General features: G+C 45.0%; 1 protein-coding gene across 2 annotated transcripts in view; it reads right to left on the reverse strand.

Moving 5' to 3' along the window:
* Window positions 1–26,024, reverse strand: part of LOC121499988 (tubulin-specific chaperone cofactor E-like protein) — a 157,661-nt gene that overhangs the window by 46,702 nt on the left and 84,935 nt on the right. Inside the window, exons 1-7 of one of the 2 annotated variants that reach the window (XM_041771327.1) lie at window positions 24,149–24,212; window positions 20,855–20,988; window positions 15,964–16,251; window positions 11,984–12,121; window positions 11,467–11,632; window positions 7,168–7,580; window positions 519–1,089 (exon numbers count right to left, since the gene is read on the reverse strand). In XM_041771327.1, the coding sequence (XP_041627261.1) occupies window positions 519–1,089; window positions 7,168–7,580; window positions 11,467–11,632; window positions 11,984–12,121; window positions 15,964–16,251; window positions 20,855–20,988; window positions 24,149–24,212 (1,774 nt within the window). Of the gene's footprint in view, window positions 1–518; window positions 1,090–7,167; window positions 7,581–11,466; window positions 11,633–11,983; window positions 12,122–15,963; window positions 16,252–20,854; window positions 20,989–24,148; window positions 24,214–26,024 lie in introns of those variants that run through there. The other variant, XM_041771326.1, reaches the window with a different exon arrangement.

Below are 26,024 nucleotides of genomic sequence, written 5' to 3' on the forward strand. Positions count from 1 at the left end.
TTCCCACCGACACCAGTGGGTCAGAGGAAAGCTGCAGAGCCAGAGACACAGAAGCTAGAGGAATGGAAGGTGGAGAAGAAAGAGCCACAGAACAAATGCTGTTGGTTCCATTTGGGAGGTGAATGATTTTCCCCAAAGCTGGTGGGGATTACTCAGACCAGCGTCTGTGTTTACCCAGTGGCCACAAAGGTAAATGCTTCCACCTCTGAAAACCCCACTGCCTGGCTGAACTCTGGGAGAGCCGTCCCTTCCTCCAGCCAAGCATTTCCTGCCGCGCATTCTGTGTCCCTGGACCATTTATGCCCATCGGCAGTTTCTTGTTTTCTGGCTATGCTGTTGGGTGGGGGAGGAAAGTAGAGATCTTTGACCCTTCATTCTTCACGATATATGGCTATTTTAACGTCACTCTCACTCTTGGGCATTTGGCTCAACAAGGAGATTTCTGGTGGAGCCCGGACAGCCTCTCCCCAGCCCCCTGCACAGGCACGGCCTTGCGTGGGGACAGGATGCCAGCTTACCGCACCCGGTCTGGACCCGCCAGTCTCCGATGGGGATGCCGAGGCCTTGGCACACGAGCGCGTAGGCCTGGATGGCTTGACAGAGGAGCGTCCCGTTGTCCCTCACACTGCACAGGTCGTACACGCAGCTGTGCACGAAGGCCGTGGGGTCCACGGCGGTGCCGCACTCCCACAGGGGCCCGTCCGTCTTGTTGAGGAAGCCACAGTAGTCGGGCCCGAAGAAGAGCGCTTCGGTGGCCGCGTCACACACGGTGCAGTTGTCCACGCAGCCCGAGTCACACTTCCAGTCGGCGTGGTACACCCGCCAGCTCTCCCCGAGGTCCAGCACGGACGTGGCCGGCCTGCCGTCGGGGCGCAGGAAGTCGTCCAGCGGGTTTTTATTGTAGTTCCCACAGAGCCCGCACGTGGAGTTGATATAGGAGCCTGGGATGGAAATGGAGGCGTAGTGCTGGCCGTCAAATGTCACTAAGAGCCCAAAATCCGTTTCCACGGCCGTAGACATGCCACTCTGGTAGATTTTCACCGCCCCCAAGTCTAACGTGACCGGCAAGGAAGTCACTAGGTCATTAACCTGCCAACAACAGTAATGGTAAAAGGCAGGTGAGCAGGTGCCAGGGCAGTGGGTCCGGCCGAGGTCGGGAAAGGGAGGCAAAGCGACTCAGTGCTCCAGAGAGAATGCCCCCCCCCAAAACCAGGGCTCCAGGAAGCTTGCCTTCCATCAAGACAGAGGCCTGGGGCAACCCACAAAAGCAGGGTGGCGTGGGTCAGCCGAGCACTGTGTGCATTTGAGCCATGACAGATGTGCGTTGCCACCGTCATTCTAGACTTCTCTGGGGACCAGGTGGCTGTCAATCCTTCCTGGCTGGCTCTATGGCTAGCTTCAGATCTTTTCAGTAAAGACAGGTCACCGTGCCTTTCCTTTTTTACTCTTCCAAATTCATTCCTTTAAGTCTCAGCTGGAGTCACATATTTTGCCTGACCTTGTCACTAGGGCCTATAGCAGTCCCTGACCCCTCCTCCCAGCTGAAATGTGTACCATAAGTTGGTCCCCACAATTTAGCTTTGACGCTGCCCTGGTATTATTCTCTGAGTGTTTCACTCTGTTACCTCTGTTACAGGACTGTATCGTGTAATCACTCAGCAACAGCCAACAAATGTAAATGCTTACTGGGTACCAAGCACTATGTTAGGTGCTGAGAAATAAAGAACAAAGAAAATAACTATTATTCAGCCATCAAAAAAGATGAACTCTTGCTATTTGCAACGACGTGGATGGAACTAGAGGATATTATGCTAAGTGAAATAAGTCAATCAGAGAAAGACAATTATCTTATGATCTCACTCATATGTGGAATTTAAGAAACAAAACAGGATCATAGGGTAAGAGAGGAAAAAATAAAACAAGATGAAATCTGAGAGGGAGACAAAACATACGAGACTCTTAAATATGGGAAACACACTGAGGGTCACTGGAGGGGGAGGCAGGTGGGGGATGGGCATAAGGAGGGCATAAGAAGGCATAAGGAGGCAGGTGGGGGATGGGCATAAGGAGGACACATGATGGAATGAGCACTGGGTGCTGTATAACACTTTTGAATCTCTGAACTCTACTTCTGAAACCAATAATGCATTACATGTTAATTAATTAAATTTAAATTTAAAAAATTTTTAAAGAAAATACTTGCCCCTGTCCCTCACGGAGGTCTCACTCTACTGAGGAAGAGAAACACAAATAGATATCTATAACACACTGTTTTAAATCTGCATTAATGGATCATGCAATGAGAGAACAGTAAATGAACACTATATCCAGCCTGGGGGAGTCAGACAAGACTTTTTGGAGACAGTTAAGTCTGCCCGGGGTCTTTAAAGATGAACAGAAGTGGCCAAAGAAAGAGTGGGGGCAGGGAATTGCAGGACAAGAGAATAAAGGCAGCATGGTTAGAAACAGCTGCGCGAGTGTGGGGACATTCATCCGGTGTTACTGGACTGCAGAGGGGAAGGGGTGGCTGGAGACGAAGGGGTGGCTGGAGACACAGGCAAGGTCCATGGTCCATTCACACTCAACAGATGGTGATTTAGGCCTTTCTGTGTGTCAAACACTCTCCTAGGAGTTGGGGATTAGCAATGAGTGAAACAGGACGCACATCTCTGCCCCATGGAACTTATATTTTAGTTGAGGAGACCAACAACAAACAAAATAAATAAATAAAATATATGCCTGGTATGCCTGGTAAGTGTTATGCAGAAGAACAGAGCAAGGAAATGTGGATCAAAGTGCTAGGGAAGAGGGTTCTTAACTTGAAATAGGATGGCCAGGGAAGGGGACATTTGAGATGAGGAAGGAAGCCATGCTGTTATCTGGGGTGAGAGTGGATCACACAGAGGTGACAGCCAGGCCCTAAGGTAGAGTGTGCCTGGATGCTCCCAGGACCTCAAGGGGCTGGCGTGGCTGGAGCAGGGACAGTAGGGAGAGGGCAGTGGTAGATGATGCCAGAGAGATAAAAGCAGTCAGAACAGGTAGACCTTTGTCGGCCATTGTAAAGACTTTGGCCTTGACTCTGAGCAAGATGGAGAGCCAAGAGCAAAAGATTGACACAATCTGACTTCCGTTTTAAGAGAATTTCTCTGGCCTCCCTAGTGGGAATAGACCTTGGAGGGCACTTTAAGCCATGTGTCAAAACAAAACAAACTCCACAAAAACAAAAACAAATAAGACAACTTGGATTTCTATTCTGCAGTGAAGGCCCCAAAAGGTTTTAAGTAAGGGAATGACCTAGTTAGATTTGCATTTCAGAAAGCCCACTCTGGCCAGCATGTCAAGATTAGAAGCAGAGAAACCAGACAGGGAACTGATGTACAAGTCCAGGGGAACGGGGCATCAAGGCCCAAACTACATAAGACACGCGAGGGTGGGATGAGCTCATGGAGTCCACTCAGTCCTCATGTTTTTTTGCAGTGGGGAGTGAGAAGTGGGGGAACAGTCAAGAGTGAGTCCCAAGTGTCTGACTCATGTAAGTAGGTGGCTTGAGAAGCCTCCAACAGAGAGAGTTCACTTTCTTCTTTTTTTTAGATTTAACATGCCTAGCACCTGTAGACATCATGTTTGTGGTTTGGCATGGGACGGTTAGCCTAGCTCAGTCCTAGGTGGGGCAGCCTGTAAGTGCATAGTCAAGGCACTGGACCCATACCAATTTCAGGTATGCAGGGAAGACAAGGGTCTTCATGGCCACCATTGTTGCTACTTCCTGAGTTTTCTAGGATGTGAGGTAGTAGCTTGTCCCAGCATCACTCGAAGATTTACCAAGGTAAATGCCATGTGCAATTGCCTGTCTCTAGAGATTAGTAGGACAAAATCAGGGAGGGGACAAAAAAATAGGCTTGGGAAATAAGCCATCCCACAGAGAGCTACAAGTAGAAAGAAAAACCTGAGAATTGATTGATCCATCCTTATCTCCTAGGTAGCAGGTTAGCCAATAAGGGTGAGAAAAACCATACTATAAGGAAGGTCAGCTAGCAAGGGCACAGGATGACTTTTATGTGCTGTCCATGCTGAGATAGAAATGAAACCTTCCCCAAGGTTGGTATAATTTTAAGTGCCAAACATGCCAGTTGCTGAGCACCCTCCTCCACTCTCACTCAAACTCCTGCTAACAAAGGGCAGTCTTCTGGGTCTCGAAGCAGGAGCCATGGGGTGGGCCATCTCTGAATATTGCAACAGTTCCCGCCCCTCTCCCCCATTCTCATTTCTCTGCACTGGATCTTGTCACACTTAGACTGACTTAAGTCCTGGGCTGACCACAGGCACCACACTGGCCTGGTTTATACCTTCCTTCCTGATGTAAGTGTTCACTGCACTCCCGTTCACTCCCACATGAAACGTGTCTCTGTTTAAACCACAAATTAGAGAGTCACTGTGTTTGTCTCCCACAGTGCTCCAAGGAGGAGCTCCTGGGTGATTTCTTATTTCATTCCTCCAGTCCCAGGCCTCAATTCTCAACTAGCCAGCAGGAGATGAACCTTACCTCTTCCCTTCCCTTCTCTCTATATTCTAATAATTCCTCTCTTTGACAGGATGTGGGTAGGGGGGAGGTTAGGAGAGGGAAGTAGAATTGTAGAAGCATAGGTCTTAGAATGAAAAGAGATTTCAGTGGCAATGGCAATGTGGGAACTGCCATGTATAAGGTGCTTACTGGGTGTCAAGCTTTATACTAGATATTGCTCATGTGGCTGTTGTATTTCATCCTCATGACAAACATAGAAGGACCTTATCATCTTCTCCTTTTGCTGATGAGGAAATTGAGGTTCAGGGCTTGCATGATTGGTAGGTAATGGGGCTGGGCTCCAAAGCCACTGCTCTCTGCTACCTCTATCCCAGTGCTGAGTAGGGGTAGCTAAGTCCAAATACAGCCCTAGAGCCCTGTCTCCATTAGCATATACAATCCTAAATGGCTTGTTCTGTTATTTGAGGACAATCCAAAGGGGGGAAATTAATATATAGAAACCAGTCCCCAGGGACGCTTGGGTGGCTCAGTGGTGCATAGGCTCGGGAAATAAGCTAAGTGGTTGAGCATCTGCCTTAGGCTCAGGGCATGAGCCCTGGTCCAGGGATTGAGTCCCATTCCGGGCTCCTGCATGGAGCCTACTTCTCCCTCTGCCTGTGTCTCTGTGTCTCTCTGTGTGCCTCTCATGAATAAATAAATAAAATATTTTGAAAGAAAGGTGATCTGTACTCTGCAAGAACAGATCTTACTGGCCATTCCCGGCCAGGGCGAGTGTGTCTGGAGAAGTCAGCTGCCCCCCAGACATTTCCTTCGTGCTTCCCATCCCTCTCCCTGCCTGTCCCCACTTCACCCTGGGTGGGGGCTCCGCCGGCCAAGGAGCCACCCTCTCAGCAGAGCAGGTGTATCCAGAGACACTTGGAAGCCATTTGGCAAAAGGAAAAGGAAGCCATTGTTAGCTGACAGTTGGAGTCGCATAACCTTTTCTTTCTGAAACATTTACATTCATATCCACAACTCCCTGTCGCTACAGAAAATTGAGGAATCCATGCCCTACGCTTGGACGATGGAAAAGACCCATACAAAATTAGCAGAGCCGCTGGGCCTGAAAGAAATGACAGTGCCCCTTTCCTTCTGACAAAAAGTCTGACTGTGAGTGAAAAAGAATTTTAATCAAAATGGAAAATAGAAATAAAGCTTAAAGCTTTCTTCCTCACCTACAGATATCATACATATCATCCCCAGAATACAGGCGAGCAGGGGAAGGCTGGGGAACGTTTTTCTAGCTTGCAATAGTAGCATCTATCTACAATGCTTCACATTCACATTTACAAGGAGAAGTATCGTGCTCAACAGCATGATAGAAATTTAAAAGGGAAAAACTCTGAACTTCTGTACCTGAACTCTTACCTTGATGCGATATGCAGAGCTGTCCCTAGAGAGACTAACCAAATAATAAGCAAATTGGCATTTCAGCCACAGTAAAAACTCACTTTCCTAATTATGACCGTGATAAGCTGTACAGACCTAGGACACGCAGAGCTAGAGAAAGTGAAATTAGTTCCTTGGCCCTGCCTTTTGTTGGACATGCTGTGTCAATTAAAACTACAACACATATTTAAAAAAAAAAAAAAGAAGAAGAAGAAGAAGAAGGAAAGAAATCCCCTCATTGGCATCCGTTCTGGTTTATAATCTCTGTAATGACCTCCAAGCATGGGGATTAAGGATTGCACGGGGTGACAGCAATCAACCCCTTGTGGTCTCGGCTGTTATTGCTTGAATAAATACGTGGTTGCGACAAGGTTGGCATTAACATGTGAAAATTAGGGCCTCCACAAATTGAGTAATTGCTAGTGGCGTTTTACTCCCCCGCCTTTATGGATGCCCGGCTTGAAATCCAGGTGGACGGTGACAGGAATCATTTGCATATGCTAAACAGACCGGCAGAGGCCCGCCTTCCTCTCTCTCATTCCAGGTAGGAGTAGGGATCCTATTAAAGGGTGTTTGGACAAAGCTTTCACAGAACCTGCCCCCTGCCCCTCCCCTCACCCCCCAAGAGCTCACCAAGCCTAGTCCAGGTGTCCACACAAGTAGTGCCTCTGGAAACACTGAACAATTTGGAGCTTTCTCTAACAATAAAGCAGTAGCTCATAGGCAAACAGGATGGTGGATGGGTGAGAACATTTAATGACAGGCTGTACTGAGTCATGAGTGTGTACCCTGCGTTTGCACCATCTCCAGGACATGACCATGTGGCTACCACTGTTGCAAGCCAGGTCCGTGAGAAATTGAGCTTACCTCTCTTCCCAGTAACTTCAGAAGTAGCTTGGACATGTGTGCACATATGTGTGTCTGTGTGTGTGAGAGCTTGTGTGTCTGTGTGTATCTGTGTTTATGAGGTAACTAGGAATGTAAATGTACTTTAAGTCCTATAGCAGACAGGCATATCAAGGAGAGAGCTGGGGTGGGCTCTTGTACAAATAAAATTTAGCGTCATAAAAATTTTTTACAAGATATTTGCAAGAAGAGCCACGCATCTCTTTGGTACGGACATCACACAGCAGAACCAGCAGCTCTGAGAAAGTCTTCCCCGGACTGAAGAACCTCCAGCTTCTCCATCTTCCCAGGAGGGATGGAGAGGGTCTCACCTTGACTTTTCCGTAGCTTCCCTTGGGGATGAGAATCTTGTAGCCATTCAACTCCACAGAGAGCTCCTTCACCCAGGAGACGGCAGAGCCCCCACGGTGTTCGTTCTTGGCCTCCACGCTGAAGAAGGGGAGGCTGGAAGTCTGCAAACACTGTCGGGCCAACAGGTAGGCACAGGAGCCTTGGAAGTGGAAGAGGAAGCCATCAAAAGTGTGGTAGTGTGGCTCCCCGAATACCACGCACGTGCTGGTCTCCACGGGGCTGCAGTAGTAGAATTTGCCTTTGGGTTCACACACTTCATAGGGGCTGCAGGAGGCGTCCTGGCAGTAGATCTCGTTGTTGAAGTCCAGGCAGCGGCACTTGATGGTACAGTTCAGGTCATCCCAAAACACTTCCCCTCGCCGAAGGAACTGTCCTGCGGAAGAATGACACGAGAGCCAACATTTATTGAGCACTTACCCTCTGTGCCAGGCAGGTGGCTGATGCGCTCCCTGCATTATACCCTGTAATCCACACAAGAACCCTACTTGGCAGGTGTTATCCACCTCACTTGACAGAAGAGGAAACTGAGGCTTCGGAGCGCTCAGCCACTCAGGGGTAAGGCCAGGTTCCAGGCCCAGGCTGTGGGTGTCCCAGGCTACCTCTTGGCAACATTGTCTCCACACCTGAGAAGCACACTCTCATTCAAGGGAGGACATATCATCTTAATCCACAGCAAAGGCTATGACCCACAGGAATCATATCCTTCCCATCAGGAATAAGAAGAAGGGTGTTCTGGAAACAGGTCCAGTTTATCCTCGTAACTAAGCAATACAGTTGCTTCACATGCTAATTTGTGGACTCGTTCACTCACTCATTCATTCAGCAAACATTTGTTGGGGGCCCTGTAGGTGCCAGAAGAGATCAATAAGCATGACTCAGGAGTCAGACACACAAGTTTAAACCCCAAACTCCCTGGTTGGATTCTGGAAGGGCTGAACTCTGACTTCAAGGGCTCATAAATCCTGCAGGCACTGCTTACACAGAACCTGCATTATACAAGTTGTCTTCTCTCCACCCCAGGCCCTGCCCAAATCTAGTGCTTCTCATCTTTATCCATGGAGCAGAACTTCTCAACAGAATCCAGGTCAGGAGGAGAAGCGAGTGTGTGTGTGTGTGTGTGTGTGTGTGTGTGTGTGTGCTAATTTAAAAAATATTTACTACTATTTATTTGGTAGACAATCAGTCCTTAAAACCATTTGCCCAAATACATGATCTCTCCCCCACCCCGCTGGCCACCAAATCTTCCAACTTTGCCAGCTGTTAATATCAACCCTCAATTAAAATAGAAGCATCTTGGGTAGGGGCCTGTGATCTTGTCCTTCCTCAGTTGGGTGTCAGAGCCAAGAGACCTGGAAAGTGGTCACAGCTCTACCATCAGCTTCCAAGACTACTGGCTTACTTCCCTCTGCCTCAGGCTTCTGACCTGTAAAATGTGGGCAGTGTTATTGCCTCATCCCAAGGGGAACAACGAGGCTCTAACAAGTCGGCACATATTGATAGAGGTGGAGGCATTTGTAAATTGAGAATGTCTGAAAAGGAAAGCATCAAAGATACAACATTAAGAAATGTAAATAATGGGGGCACTTGGGTGGTTCAGTTGGTTAAGCGTCTGCCTTTGGCTCAGGTCATGATTCCAGGAACCTGGGATGGAGCCCTCATCGGGCTCCCTGCTCAGTGGGGAGCCTGCTTCTCCCTCCCTTCCCCGCCTGTGCTCTCTGCCCCTATCTCTGTCTCTCTCTCAAATAAATAAATAAAATCTTAAAAAAAAAAAAGTGAAAGAAAAGATTACAAAAAAAGAAGCAAAGTAAATAATGTCATACACCAGGAGTTCACCATAGCTTAAAACTGTAGTTTGGAAAGATTGCTCAGGGTTTTTTGTAACACTGAATACTTAGTGAAGAGCATAGGCTGCAAGATTGACCCAAACAGCAGGCATGGGTGCCTCAGGACCAGTCCTCTCTGTATCTGTGCAACAGGAACAATGATGTCTCCCAAGGCAATTACGTTTCGTACCTGTTGAGAACAGAGCCCAAATATGGGATAATGGATTTATTCACATTCCCAGCAGGTCATATGCATCAGTCCTGAAGACAGGTCCTGAACCTCAATGCTCTTTGGCACCGGCCCAGGCTGCATACATTTTAACAGCCTCCACTAAGTATGATTTCCAGTCTCTGCTTTTTCAGGCTTCCAATAAATGAGAGGAAAATGCCTTTGGATAGAGGAGGTTTGGACCAAAAGGTAGACTCTCGGAGATAATTTTGTTTGCAAAATGATGATATAATAAACCAGCACTATGCAAATTTTCCCCTGCTATCACCCAGGGCAAACCCAATTCTCATTAGATTGATATATGTCCAGTGGCACATCAAAATGCACGGCAGTCTGTAGAAGGATATTGGATTTGTCCTGTATGTAAAACCCAAACCCATAACTCAGGGCGAGAAGAATGAAGTCAAAGTGGAGACTTTGTACACGGCTGGCATCTGACCAGCTCTACGGGTCTGCAAGCCAATGTTTTCCATTATCACAGCATTTCATTCCCAGGACTCAGGCGAGAGGCTGTCCCTGGGCACTTAGGTTGCACAGCCACAGGGGCCGAGGCATTGGGTGGGTCCCTAGTCCAGGCCATAAAGAGGAGAGAGATAAGGTGGTATTGGCTGGTATCTCTCGCAGACCTTAAGTGAAGCTGTCTTTACACTCTGTAAGGGAGGAGGGCACCATCTCTGAAAGACAGGGGAGCTTTACAGCTAGGTTCTTTGCCATCTAGTTTCATACCGGCTCAGCTCCAAAAACATTGATTTACTATTTGGAACATGGAGGACTTTACAGAGTCCACAGAGACAAGGATGCCCAGGCAGGCCATCTGTACAGATGACCTTTCCGTTAGAGCAAAGTCAGGAGGTTTGATCAAGCCTGACCACAGTGCAGGGAATGGGGCAGAGAGCGTGGCCATTTCAGGCCAGGTGAACTAGGTTTTGCTGCATATTACATAAGCTGAAGCTGAGTCAAAAGAGGAATCTGAGGCCTCCGAGAGCTGCTGAGACATGCAGGTCCCCAGACCACGCTTTCTATCCAAGGGGGCAAGAGACCTCCTGAAATCTGCATCCTAACCCAAAACTTTTCTTAAACATCTACAAACACTTTCCCCAGGGTCTTCCTCTGTGCTTCCACAGCCGCCTACCCTCTTGTCCATCACAGTATGTCTTATATTGTGTCATCATTGTTCTGGTGGCTGTCTTTCTTTCCACAGCAGCGTCATGGGAACCAGAGCTTCATCTCCAACACCTAGTGGAGACGCCAGTACCTGGCTGGGGCTTTGAAATGTTCTTTGGAAAGAAGCAATGGCTGGCGGGCTAAGTGGATGGATGAGTAGACGGTTGGGTGAACAGACAGCTGAATGGATGATTTCCTACTTCTAGTTGCTCTAACCTCCACTCCAGAAGCAGAAATACTAACAGAAATACGGTTTTCTGAATATTTTTAGGCATGTGAGAAGCAGGAATCTACAATCCAGGATGTTCTTGGGCGAGTCCTGAGCTGTTTTGCACATTCCAAGAGGTTTTGGTGGTTCAGAGAAGGCCCCAAACTTTGGATGTCAATGTAAAGAAAATTCGGAGAGGCTCTACTACCGCTTGTTCACACAGACCTAAAACCAGCTTTGACACCTCCCCCCCCCAAAAAAAGAATTCCTGTGTGTTTTGCTGCTGCAGCGAGGAGTTTAGGAGAAGCCACCCTGAAGACGATGATGATGCTCTCTCCCCTTTCTTTCTAATCATCCTGGGAAACTCTGGTTTACTCTTGTGGAGACTTGGCAACGCTCCGAGCTCGCCCACTCCTGTGGATCGACAAAGTGCAGATGGCAGAGCAGGAGTAAAGAGGAGAAGAAAAATGGAAAGGCAGGGAATGGCAACAACAACAATAACGACAAAAATAACGTTAAACGGGAGGGCTCCCTTCTGTCCCTCTGGCTGAGCGATCGCTCCAGAGCCATGTCCACTTTGGAGTCATTTCGAAGTGGCAGCTGTGTTCGTACCCGAGACAAGGACTACGGAAACTGTTGTGGAGCAAATGCAGGGTTTCAGCTCCTGGTGTGATGAATGTGCATGCTAAAATTACCTTGATCTCCATTACCCAGCTGAGACATGTCAAAAGAGGAAGGCATCAGGAACAAGCCCGCCCCCGTGGCTTAAAAGCCTGCCTGTCAATCTACACTAAGCAAACCCCACTTTGCCATGGAGAAGAGGAAAAGCCTTTACCTCTGGAGGTGCAGCCATTGGCTGGGTCAATTTCCTTCCCGTCAACTTTAAATGCCCAACGGCCTGGAACATTGACGTTCGTGGTCTCTTGGATATTCACAATATCAGGGGTTCTTGACCCAGGGAGGCTGAAGAAATTGGTGAGGTTTCCACCATTAAATCCTGCCTAGAGCACAAAAGGAAGATGAGACTTGAACACAAACACCACCCTTGTGGGTTAACCGACCCCAGCACATTATTTGCAGAACCCAGCACACAGAAATCAGGAGGCCCCTTTTCCTGGTGTCCCCCAGGGCCACTATTCCAGGTGAGAAAGGCTCACCCAGGTCATGCCACACCCAGATGAAGATATCAAGGATGGGCAACATTAGCCTCATTAGTACACCTGCCCAATCAGACACACTTCTCTAGGTAAAAGCTAGAGGAGCTTGGCAGGATTCCCTCCAGGACGCCGAGCAGCATCAACAGAGAGCCATGCTTCAGAAACATGATGGAGATGAAATGGAGAGCCACCTACCTGTGCCATCACTCCGCCAAGGCCGGTCAGGGGGTCACCGCCGCTCGCCGTCCCAGTGGTCCAGTTGATCTCATAATAATTGAAGAGCGTAAACGTGTAGGATCCGTCGGACACCAGAACAGCCTGGAAGGTGTTCACCTACGGGATGGATGGGAATGGACGGTCTCATGACTTCCCTCCCTAGAAGCTCCTCTCCCCAGCCCCCTCTCCCCTGCACCCTCCCCACCCCCAAGCAGCTCAGAGCAGCTCCAAAGCCAACTCTCAGGCTCTGCCTCCCCTCTGAAGTTGTTCTCGCCCCCGCTGGGAAAAGCAAGATATGTGGGAGCATGCACCTGAAAAAGAGATTGCCTGAGAAGAACCCAGAGGCTGACTCAGCGCCCCTTTTACAGCTCTGATTTGAACCAGACAGGGAAGTCAGAGGCCTGGCTCAGCTTGTGATAATGCGTGAGCACCTATAGATGGCAGCATGAGAATAAACTATAGGAAGTGGTCCAGGCAGGGAAGAGCTGCGCAAGCACCTGTTCCCAGGGGCTGGGGGTGGTGTGGGGAGTGTGTGTGTGGGGGGGTGGAGGCAGTGGGGGAGCCACCAAATGCCTGTCCGTGTGATTAAGGCCAAGGTCTGCACTGTGTTCTCTTGCTTCCTAGAAGACACCAGTAATTCCGGTGAGATGTCTCTCCTTTTCTAAAATGGAAGCTGGGAAACGATTTCTTAAAAAGCACTTTGTGGGGAGAAATTTTTCTTCTAATTGAGCATTTAGGCATCATCTTGTATCTGCAAGATTCTCAACACCCATCTGTACCTCCGACCAATGCTAAGGTGGGCAATTGGGTGGCCCTTTCCTATCTGGTAGCTTAAAAACTGAGGGCTAAGGGAAATGAATTGCTGGCAATTTCTCAAGGACTCGGCCACAGAAAACGGGATTTGAGCTGGAGCTCCCAGTCCATCTCTTCATGTGCGCTCATTGTGTGCTGTCTTAATTTTATTTTATTTTTTTATTTTTTTTTTTTATTTTTTTTTTTTAAATTTTTATTTATTTATGATAGTCACAGAGAGATAGAGAGAGAGGCAGAGACACAGGCAGAGGGAGAAGCAGGCTCCATGCACCGGGAGCCCGATGTGGGATTCGATCCCGGGTCTCCAGGATCGCGCCCTGAGCCAAAGGCAGGCGCCAAACCGCTGCGCCACCCAGGGATCCCTGCTGTCTTAATTTTAACCTTCTTAGGCTTAGAGATGTTATACAAATTCAAACAAGCCTCACCAACAGTTTCCAGAAACAAGCTGTAGCAAACTCTGTCCTTTACTATTTCCCTTTGTCAATCCCTACCCGTTGACACAGGTTTTCAGGAAATGTAAATAAAAGCAGAGTTAAAGGAGAGGCTGCTTTGACCTTTTACATTCAAGCCTTGCACTTTTCCTAGCTGCCTGATACCATCCTGGTTAACATTCCGTCAGACACAGAGGAAGACCCAAATCCTTATCCTGTGTAATCAGACTGGGGTAAAGGATCTTGGAAGCCCCAGATCTCCTAGACAGTCCCGGGGATGGAGACAAGGTGCAAGGAAAGAAAAGCCCTTTTTATAAACGAGAACTCTTTCCCCAAGCTCTGCGCTGGCTGAGGCCGATGGCGTTTATGATAGAGTCCTGCAGGTATATGCCTCCATTCTTTGGCCCAGCTCAACAAAAGAGTTAAGTGGGGCACAGAGATGCGTGAGCAGTCAGCTCAGGATTGCTATAAGATCACTGCAGGGTCAGGTTCTAGAATCAGGCATGAAGTCAAGGTCACACAAGGTCTAAAGTGCAACCCTCCTCCGGACCAGGATTCTCCTTCAGGAAGTAAATCCCTTCACCTAAAATAAAGTTGGAAATATCTTTGGTCCAAGAGGGTCTTGAGAACAGCCCAGAAGTCACCTTAAAACCAACCGACTCTCCTAACAATACTGCAAGGGCTGCCTCGCCCTCACGCACCGTCTGGCTTGCTCTCACAAACCCTACACATACTATCTCTTCAACACTTGCCCTGAGACTCTCCAGATCTGGGCTTATGAAATTGTGTCTTCAATTCTTGAAAAGCCTCTTTCTACTTGAGAGGACTTTCGGTGATGTCTGGAGGAGCCACTTCAGGAATTGGAGTTAGTTTGAACCTTGCTTGGCCTCCTGTGAGGTTCAAATCTCTTTGCTTGCCACCTGGGCAAGTCACTTAACTTCTTGGGCCTCTTCCCTCACCTTTCAGGTGGAGAAAGTTCTGTTTATTACACAACATCCTTGTGGGCGCTAAATGGTACCCATAAATAGTCTCCCAAAAGCCCTCAATAAATATTAGTTTTCCTTCCTTAAAATAAGCATGTCCCCTTCCCTCTCCCTTGCTATTGGGCTTCCATGGCACCTTCCACGTCTAGGAGACTTCTCACGCCAAGTACTCAGTTAGCCTGATGACGTGTGTTCCTACAGAGGAGGGAAGACCTGGGGTCATGGGAGAGGACTCAATTTCAAAGATAGGGATGGATGGGCACGTACCATCTTTTCTCCAAGGAGCCCAAAGCACTTAGATGCTACCTCATTCATCCTCATTGAAAGAGATCTTACCTAGCCCAGAAATTTACTCCAAAGTACAAAGCAGAAAGTATCTAAATTATCTTGCCATTTTTATGGCCAAAGGAAGTTTTTCTGAAAAAATGGTGGTCAGCATTTGATGGGCATTTCTTCCCCTTTTTTCCCCCACTGACACTAAAATTTATTGATCTCTGGCATCCTGCATTTTAACGCTGTAAGGTATGAGGTTTAAAGGACATAAAACATCACCCGAGGAGTTGTTAGCAATCCATAACATGACAGAGGGAAATGTATGCTTCTTGAGAGGTTATTTCTAGCCAATGCATCCACCATTTAAACCTGTGTCTTTCTATTCTCCAGAACCTCTTAGCAATGAAGTGCACCTTCATGCTCTGGTCAGAAGGAGCTGACACACGATGTGCTCAGCACGGGGCAGCTGTGGATGGCTAGTCCGGCTTTTGTCCACCTTTGCATCTAACTCAGTAGTTTCTGTTCCATCCCTAAACAACTGACTCATTGCCAAGGAAATTGGGAAACAGATGGAATTGGAAATAATGCTAAGAAAGCAGAGGGCAGATTTTTTAGTGTCTTTGCTTACTGGAAATTATACAGTTGGAGATGCGTCTGCTACTTCAAAAATCTCCACTGCCAAAGTCACCCAAACGAGCTGCAGGCTTTCGTGAAAACTGTGTTCTGTCCCTTTATGTGGAAAGTTGATTATCTCTACGATAATGCCAGTGATAATCTTTCTTATTTGACTTTTATTTGACTGCTCATTTGGGATTTCAGAGCAGATGTTGAAACTTTATTCATGAAACGTTTTAACTGCCCACTTCAATTAGCATCAAATATGAATAATTCCAGACCTGGTCACAGTTAAAAAAAAAAAAAAGGTCATAACATAATAAAATGAGCCAGGTCATTTGTACCCAAATCCAGCCCCTACTTTCCTCTTCCTATCAGGCTTTGTGAAAAAAGAAGAAGAAGAAAAAAAAAAAAAGGCAGGGAAGGGAGAGGGGGAAAGAAATTAGCTGATGGAGAGAAACATTTGTGCCTTTGGCAAGAAGAAAGGATCTTTGGGTTCCTGATGGGTCCCCGATCATGTGACCTAGATGAGGTCACAGGGCCTCAGTCACTCTCTTACAAAATAGAAATACTACCTACTGCAGGAAAATTGTGCAGAGGCTCTTTGTAGACATTCATAATGATTAGTGATAGGGATGACATGTCTGAGATATCACTGCTGACTGGCCTGGTTAGGTATGATATCTCCTTCTGTTTCTTGGAAAATGGGTGGCAAGACTCATTAGTTTAACTCAAGAAACTGACATTCCTCAGCTCTAACAATTAGACTCCGTCACAGTAGTAAAGATGGACAAGAATGAGATGTCAGGATATGAGGTGGAAAACAGAATATGTGAATTATTACAGGTGTGGTGCTGCTCCCTCCATAAAATGTGACTTCCTCCCATGTCACGATGAAAACCCAAGTGGCAGAGAAGGTTGCCATGTCTTTGAAGTACTTCCTGATGTCCTTGGTGGCTCTTTTCAAGATGACAGGGTCCATGGTCTCTCTGTAGTAGATCTCGCCTCGAATTCCATTGTGAACATCTGCCCAAAAGGGAGCAATGAAGGCCCTCCCATCCGTCAGGGGAAAGGACTCCGGTGTGAACTGACTTACTAGCACATTGAAGGAAACTACTCCGTTGTTATTAACCTGTGAAAAGAAGACAGGTTTGGCACAGTGCATCTGAAAATGTGACCCCCCTCAGAGTCACAAACCAAGACAGACATTTGCCTAATCATATGAATGAAAACAACATTTAAACTATTGAATTAGAAACCCCCAAACACCAGCTTCCATTGCTCAGCTAGGAGGTTCGTTTACTTCCAGACAAACTCATTGGTTTTCTTTCACTTTCAATTTGTGGTTGGCTTCATTTCTTATTAATAATCAGTCTCCTTTTCACATTCTTTATCCTATATTTACATTTACCAAATGTACATGCGCGTGTGTGTGCATGCGTGTGTGCGTGCACCCATGTGTGTTGGGCCAGGCAGGGACCATAAAAAAAGATCCAGCATCACAGATGCAAAATAGATAGAAAAACAGAACAAACAAACAAACAAACAAAAACCATGGAAGCAAAAAGCTAAATCAAAAAAACTGTTGAGCTGTATATTAGACCTTGATCCCTAGTATATGACAAGAGTGTCAGTAAAAGATAAATCAATTACTCCATTATCAAACTCAGATCTCAAGACCAACCATATCCTGCTCTGGATGAGGCTTTTAAAGGACTTCTATTGATTTGATTGACTTCACAACCACCCTGTACCCAGAACAAGGACAAGGTTACAACCTACAGATGCCCAATTCCATGAAACCTCTTTTAGTCTGATGGCTTCTTTGTATAACCTCTGCATGACAGTGGAGACATGAAATCTTTACATTGTATATATAAATGACTATTCTATGGTGATTTCTTCATGATTTACAAAAGGCTTAGTAAGCTTATTAAGTTACTAAACCTATTGCAAATCACAGTCAATACGTACACTCCATTGACGCAGGACCTGTACACAATTCAGCCTCTGCCTGTGTCTGCAGCTCCATGAGATTGATTTAACCCTGTGGTTTGTGTGGCTTCAACAGCAGAAATGTCTGGGATGGGAATACTTGCAATTCCTAGACACAGAAAACCTGGAGTTCACTTTCCTATACATTTTAATTGTTTGTTATGTTCCTATTAACCAGTAATATAACACACACTAACGGTGACCCAGATCCCAGAGCGAAGTGATCAGCACCTGGGTCAAAGGTACATCAACCTGTTTTGGAAGCAAGAGTGTGGAGTTTGGAAAGGAAGCCAGAGACCCAGCTATAAGGACGTGAAGAATCTATTGTCTGCTAGAGAATACCGAACAACTCAGGGGCTTGAAAAAGATTACACTACTCAAAGTACTGGAAACCCAGGGGAAAATTTGCCCTTAAATAAGTCTGTCCCAAATTAAGGACCCTCCTTTTGCAAGGGCAGGAATTGTTCAGACTCCATGGTACAACAGAGGAGAAAAAGGAGCTCAGGGAAATACATATCTTCTTCTAGAGGTCTGGGAGACTAAGGCTTCCTTCCAGAATGGAGGTCCTGTACACCTCCCCCATCTCCAAAATCAACTCAACAGATTCTGAAATGTAGAATCCACTATGCTAGATTAAGGAGGCTCTGCTGTAAGTGGAAACCAAAAGGCATTTCAGGATGCCACAGCAATGTGTATGCTAGGGAGTAACAGCTGTCGTTAAAACACACAGACTAGCAGAGGGAGACGGTATTGACTCAGATGTATTTTGATTATCCTCTGTAGTTAAGATCAGGGGTTCTTAAACTTTTGTAGGCATCAGAATCACCTGGAGGGCTCGTTAAAACCCAGATTACTGGGCTCCTTTCCCAGTTTCTGATTCAGCAGGTGGCAGGTAGGCCCTGAGAAGCAGCATTTCTAACAAGCACCAAGGCGATGTGGTTCAGGGACTACTGGTTAGGTAATGGATGAGGGAATTATTTCTTTATAGGAGTCAGTCCTGAGCTATAAATCAAAGTTTGACCAGAAATCAATGGCATTTCTATACACTAACAATGAGACTGAAGAAAGAGAAATTAAGGAGTCAATCCCATTTACAATTGCACCCAAAAGCATAAGATACCTAGGAATAAACCTAACCAAAGAGGTAAAAGATCTATACCCTAAAAACTATAGAACACTTCTGAAAGAAATTGAGGAAGACACAAAGAGATGGAAAAATATTCCATGCTCATGGATTGGCAGAATTAATATTGTAAAAATGTCAATGTTACCCAGGGCAATTTATACGTTTAATGCAATCCCTATCAAAATACCATGGACTTTCTTCAGAGAGTTAGAACAAATTATTTTAAGATTTGTGTGGAATCAGAAAAGACCCCGAATAGCCAGGGGAATTTTAAAAAAGAAAACCTTAGCTGGGGGCATCACAATGCCAGATTTCAGGTTGTATTACAAAGCTGTGGTCATCAAGACAGTGTGGTACTGGCACAAAAACAGACACATAGATCAATGGAACAGAATAGAGAACCCAGAAGTGGACCCTGAAATGTACGGCCATCTAATATTCGATAAAGGAGGAAAGACTATCCATTGGAAGAAAGACAGTCTCTTCAATAAATGGTGCTGGGAAAATTGGACATCCACATGCAGAAGAATGAAACTGGACCACTCTCTTTCACCATACACAAAGATAAACTCAAAATGGATGAGAGATCTAAATGTGAGACAAGATTCCATCAAAATCCTAGAGGAGAACACAGGCAACACCCTTTTTGAACTTGGCCACAGTAACTTCTTGCAAGATACATCCACGAAGGCAAAAGAAACAAAAGCAAAAATGAACTATTGGGACTTCATCAAGATAAGAAGCTTTTGCACAGCAAAGGATACAGTCAACAAAACTAAAAGACAACCTACAGAATGGGAGAAGATATTTGCAAATGACATATCAGATAAAGGGCTAGTTTCCAAAATCTATAAAGAACTTATTAAACTCAACACCAAAGAAACAAACAATCCAATCATGAAATGGGCAAAAGACATGAAGAGAAATCTCACAGAGGAAGACATGGACATGGCCAACATGCACATGAGAAAATGCTCTGCATCACTTGCCATCAGGGAAATACAAATCAAAACCACAATGAGATACCACCTCACACCAGTGAGAATGGGGAAAATTAACAAGGCAGGAAACAACAAATGTTGGAGAGGATGCGGAGAAAAGGGAACCCTCTTACACTGTTGGTGGGAATGTGAACTGGTGCAGCCACTCTGGAAAACTGTGTGGAGGTTCCTCAAAGAGTTAAAAATAGACCTGCCCTACGACCCAGCAATTGCACTGTTGGGGATTTACCCCAAAGATTCAGATGCAATGAAACGTCGGGACACCTGCACCCCGATGTTTCTATCAGCAATGGCCACAATAGCCAAACTGTGGAAGGAGCCTCGGTGTCCATCGAAAGATGAATGGATAAAGAAGATGTGGTTTATGTATACAATGGAATATTACTCAGCAATTAGAAACGACAAATACCCACCATTTGCTTCAACGTGGATGGAACTGGAGGGTATTATGCTGAGTGAAATAAGTCAATCGGAGAAGGACAAACAGTGTATGTTCTCATTCATTTGGGGAATATGAATAATAGTGAAAGGGAATATAAAGGAAGGGAAAAGAAATGTTGGGAAATATCAGGAAGGGAGACAGAACATAAAGACTCCTAACTCGGGGAAACGAACTAGGGGTGGTGGAAGGGGAGGAGGGCGGGTGTTGGAGGGGAATGGGTGACGGGCACTGAGGTGGACACTTGACGGGATGAGCACTGGGTGTTTTTCTGTATGTTGGTAAATTAAACACCAATAAAAGTTAATTAAAAAAAAAATAAAATAAATAAATAAATCAAAGTTTGAGGAATGTAGAGAACCCAGATATAGACATGGCCAGAGACAGAGGTGTGGGACTTCTGGCTCTTTCTCCAAGGCAAGGCACAGAATAGGATAGGATGTGATAGAATTGACATAGGCCTCACCGCATGCTTTAAGGCCAAAGATAAAGACAGGCTCAGTTGCTCTGAATGTTTTCAACGTGCAACAGTCTCACTAGCAACAAACTCAAAGATCCAAACAAAACAAAACAAAACAAAAAAACCAAAAAGCCCTGAGAACACAGGTGCCCAGGAGGGCTCTGATAGCAAATGGTACCATTTCTTCATGCAGGTCTGACAATGGGACCCCATGGCATATCTCAGACCCAACAAGGACAGCCAACTCTGCAAACAACTTATATATAATACTTGATTACCCCTCTACTATGCTCTGGCTCTGTTCCAAATTGATAGGAAGCCTAAGAACAGCAGATGCCTCAACTTTTCACACCCCCAGAAGGGAAAGAAAAATGATATTGCTCCTATTGTGGTTCATTGTATCTTTTTATCTTGTCGAGTAGCAGAAATAATGTTCATGGCATTGGGGCCTCTGCTTCACTTCTGTGTTTAATCACCCACAAAAGCAATTTATTGCCCTGTATACTCCTCTACTATGAACATTAGCCATTAAATATACCTTTGACTTTCTTAATCATAAAACCTATCAGCTCATGAAATCTCAGAACTTGTCGTTCTGGCTGCCAATAAATCTTCCATTCCCGGAGCCTTGGATGAAGGTATTTAAAATGTTTTCCTTAATGACAAACAAAGGGGAGAGCCACAGAGCAACAGCTGGGCTGCTCTTCCACTTACATAGACGGTGCGGTATGGAACGCCGAAGAAGAAGATGGGAGTGGCCAACTTAATCTCAGATGAGCTTCCATCATCTACTTTAGGGGTTTTGGTGTCATTCTGCCAGAATGGATACATGAGCTCCCTGGGCTGAGCTGTCGAGAGAGACGGTGGTTAGATAGATGGCAGAGCCGGCTTCCACTTGGCAAGTTACTTCCCTCCCACCCACTAAAGCCAGCTTCTTTCAGTAAGTCTTACAAACTAAATGCAAGTCAGACTGCCTTTTCATTTATCCTAAACCTAAGCCATACACAATGCATTATCTTCTGCCTCTGGAAAGGGGAGAATGGGAGCGATGCCATTTCTCCTTAGGAGAAATCGCTTCACGCTTCATTGCTACGCTTCCATACATTCTGGAGAAAGCAATGGTTAAAACTGGCTGGAAGGTTGTGAAATCACCCCTGCCTGGAGCTCTCAGAGCACTGAGCGGGGGGCCTCTGCGTCTGGCAAGGTGGAGGACAGCTTCATCCTTGATCACCAGGCAAGTCGAGAGAAGGTGGCCTGTGGCTATGACCCTCCCTTCTGGCTCGAAAATTCTACTATCAAGTCTTTTCCTGAAAGGAGTCCCCTCCCTCCTGCTGCTCAGTAGGAGAAGATACCAGATCCCAGAAGGAAATAAACAACAGTTGGAACCAGGACAGAAGTGGGAGGAGAGGGTTTGTAGTAACTGGCCCGTGAATGACCTCCATTGAGCCCTGGCCCTGTGAGAGGGCTCTCTGCCCAACTCCTGTTTACAAAAGACAGACACGGGAGCCTCTGGAACAAGGGAGGCTGGGCCCTGAGAACTCTTTGGAGAGGATGCATGGGGCTCTTACTCATCACCCTGGTCAAAGGTGAGAGTCATCGCACAAAAACACACAGCTCCCCTCCGGTAAACCACATCACCACTCCTCCTGCACCCTGGCTTATTCCTCAGAAGTAGCTTGTCCAAAGCCTTGCAAAGTGGCCTCGTTCTGTGAGAGAAATTATACAATTTTCCCAGGGACCACACTACTCATGATCAGGTCCAATGGCATCTATGAAATAATCAACATTTGGGGCATATTTTTTCTCTGCCACTGTCCTTTCCTCTCTTGAATAAAAATAGAACAATAGAACATCATCTTTCCTTCATTTTTTAAAAAAATTATTTGCGGGTTTTCAGGGACAGTGGCAAATCCACTATGGGCTTTGGGACATATCTCTTGAGGTACCTGCTTGCTGTAATCCAGATGCTAACACCCCATTCTCCGGTCAGTGCCTCTCCTTGGGAGAGTCCCTGCTCTTTGCTGATGAAGCTGAGAGGCTGCTGAGCACCTGGCCAAGAACCGTCCAGCTCTTTTGGGAATTTTTAGCAAGGATACAACGGCTCACGTAAAGGAGAACGTAGTGACCAGAAAGCGGTACAGCAGTGCCTGGCCAAGTGCCAGCTTCTCTCCTTCTGGAGCAGGGAATGAGAGATCTGCCCAGTTGGAGAACTAATCTGTTTCCAGTGGCTAACATCAGAGGAAAGCAGGGAAACTAGCCCAGTCATTAGTGCATAAGCATTGTTCCCCAAGCCCCGGAAGTCTCCGGGAAGCCAACCAAATTTGAACCGTAAGGAGTGCTGTAGCTAGTGTAATCAGAGGAGCACTCAATCAACATTCTTTATTTAATGCCACAATCAGTAGGCCAAAAGGGCTCTTCAAAATTTGTATTTACAGAGAAGCAACAAATTCCAAATTCCTAGAAGGTAAGATTTTTTTTTTTTAAATCTCTTTATAATCCCTATCACAGCATTACATGTAGGTACTTGTTAAATTTGAAGGGTGATGTACTTTCTCAAATTAATAATAACAAATCAAATCATGTCATGGATTTATCCTTCATGGGGAACATTTCAGGAGTCATGCCCAAGCGTGAATAAGAACTGAAATTCACACTGAATTGTAATCATATTAATGAAAAGATTAAGTCATATTTTGGGAAGTGTTGGCCAATCTGCCTAGGAAAAGGAAAATCCATACCTCTCATGGAAGAGACAAGACAGTATGGTCCATGGAGGTTATCCCTAACTTCTTTCTCTGCTCCAAAGGTGAGGCAGATTTGCAAGATTCTTCTTTTCATGAATGATCCTAACTAGTTCATGATTTTAAAGCGGAATGAATGGACTGCCCAACTTTTTCCATTTTAATAATACAAATAGTAAAGATACCCAATATTGTAAATACTCGATAAATACCTATTGAATGAGAAAGGTGCTTTAGAAACTACTTCCACCTTCAAAGTCACTACTATTATTAAAACACAACTTGTAAACAGCATACCCTATCATTAGCATCAGAGTTAATAAAAGAAAGACTATCCTTACCCACGCTGGCTTTAGGCTGAGAATTTCACAATAAATGTAACCATGTTGCCAGAACTTCTTTTCCCCACCAAATAAAACATGATTTTCTTAGAGCAGGAGTGGGAGGCTAAGGTCTGTGGGACTCTCATTACTATGGGTTTTCACACTGTGGTTTATGTGCTATCACTGTTTGAATTTATCCAACCCTAGAAAAATGTTAGGGCCACACACATCTTACAGAGTTGTAATCATGTGCCAGCTGATCTCAACAAGCCAAACAAAGAAAGGCGCCTTAGAATTTTAGTTGTAAAAGTTTCAAATCTATATAGACCTTCCCATCTTTCTTGTTTAAAATACAAAAACAGTAGAAAGAAATGTATGTGGACTCTCGTCTACCCCGGGGCAATGCTACACAGAAAAGAAGGAATCATTGAGGGGAAGAATTTCCTTTATTTCATTTGCAGTTTTAGATTTTTTGCCATTGCAAAAGGCCACTGAGTCACAAATTAAAGACATTAATGCCATTGGGACTTCCTGATTTGAGCTCAAACAAATGTATTTTTAAAATACACTTTAAAACTTGTACCACAAGTTAAATGGCCTCATTGGAATCAATAATCGGACCTGGGGTGCACACATTACCTATGCCGTATATGTTTAATGAAAATTATTTGCATTATTTTAAAAGACCTAGTCCATTAACATGGGGGCAACCTGGCATATACAAATTGTATTAGAAGTTAAATAAGAAAAATTAAGAATACAAGTGAACATCATTCAAAGTTAATGTATTTTGCCCTTGACAACAGAATTTGATTTACATTTTTCTAGTTGTATCTGTAGACACATGTACATCTGCCCTGACAATTACAGTTCCAACAAAAGTATCTCTTTATAAATTCAAGAACATGATAATCAAGAGCTTTATGGAATTCTGTAGTACTCACCTTGGTGCCGTACAAGTGCGAAGATGAAAGAGACCCAAATTCTAAGTAATGATGAATAATTCATCCTGGAATTTTAAAAAGAAAAAGAAAAAAAATCCCCAGCTTGCCAAAGTAAATAGAACACCAGGTGTGTTTGGTGGCAAATCCCAAGACACATCACAACCATCATAGAACAAATTCACATAACATCAACAGTTCTGCGTCAGGCTGAAATTCCCCGAATGCTGGCAGGTCCTCCTAAGTTCAATGCTTCATGAACAAATTAGACTCCCCCATGAGAAGTCAGTTTGGAAATATAACAAGATCATCCAAATTGTCAGGAAATTATATGGAATCAATGAGGGTGGCAATGAGTAAAGGAAATGCATCTATCCTGCAGCTACTAAGCACTAGAAATAGGACCAGACTAAAGATGCAGGTCCTGTGTTGTGTCTCTCACATTCATCCTCTACAAGACCTAGCTCTTCTAATTTTTAAAACAGCTTTCAATCAGGATCAAATAAAAGTCGATTAAAGCACAATGTGTTTCTGCAGGTAGGATTTAGAGTTTTGCCATCACCTTCTCTATCGTACAGAGCCAATCCATCATTTTGAAGTACTGACCAGATTCACAGGTAATATAAGACTGTCCATTGACTTTCCATAGTGAAATGAAGGATAGACACATTGGTAATAAAAAGGAACCATGCCAGGGATTGCTCCTTGGAGTTACAGTAAAAACAGAAGCCAGGACACAGCGAGTAATTAGCTCCAGCAAATTAATTAAAGAAGGGAGAACACAAAAGTGAACTTGTTTTCATCTTAGTTACAATCAGTTGAACTGGCAGCTCTCTACCCTCCATTAGGTGCATGGATGATCTGTGCTTGCTCCACAAAGCTGAGATGCAAACACACACACACGAGCTCCAAGTTATGCGTATACCTGCATGAGAACCAAATGCATGGGGAGACCGTGGAGTTTGCTCCCGACAGAATTCTCAAAAATAAAAACCCTCCTCTTATTGTTGGAAGCTATTGCAATTCTTCAGACAAATTTTCATGGAAAATCAGTGAATTTACCCTATGAGAGTTTTATCGTAAATCTTCAATGTCAGGCACACACACTAAGTCTCAAGCACACAATAAATATTAGTCCTTTTGCTGCAAATGGTAGTAAGATCAGCAGAGATCACACGCAGGTTTAGCAGAGTGAGATGCCGTGCAAGTTGAAGACTTGAACCCTTAGGGAAACAGTTCAGAGAGCAGTAAGGAGGATTCATTTAAGTATTTGTATTTACGAAAAATGTCACTAACCTGTTCTGTAGAGACTGGAGGAACTGTCAGAAATATTAAGCCAAATCTTGGTAAACCAGGCAAAAATTAGGTAAAACAAGAATTCATGTCAGTTCTCCCCTACTTGCTGCCAATTATTTCTGATTCCTGAAAGGATGTCTGAATCCCCTCCTCGTAAAACCAAAAATTCAGTTAGTCCTGCGCTAGAGTCAGATAAGTGTTGGGTTGCAATCAAGTTTTTTTCTATTGATTAAGGAAAAGAAAATCTAAAGATCAGTTTCAGGATTGCGTAGAGAGGTTCTTTTCCTGAAAAACTAGACCTTTCTTTCCACCTCTTAAAAAAAAAAAAGTAGATTCAGATGGAAATGTCAGGTACTTGGAGCTGAAACCTTGGTCTTTTCTGATCAGAATCACTTTGCACTGAAAAACACAAAAGAAAACCCCCCTTCTACCTTTGTACCCAAAAAAAAAAGGCAACTGTATAATGTTACAGAATTAGCATCCACCAGCATGGGATTAAAACTCCAAACAAAGCTGCTGCCTCTAACATTTAAATGAAGTTGGTTTTCTACTAACGTCTTTTTTTGTTTCTCTGGTTTTGAAC

The sequence above is a fragment of the Vulpes lagopus genome, chromosome 10, assembly GCF_018345385.1.
Source record: "Vulpes lagopus strain Blue_001 chromosome 10, ASM1834538v1, whole genome shotgun sequence".
Lineage (NCBI taxonomy): Eukaryota > Metazoa > Chordata > Mammalia > Carnivora > Canidae > Vulpes > Vulpes lagopus.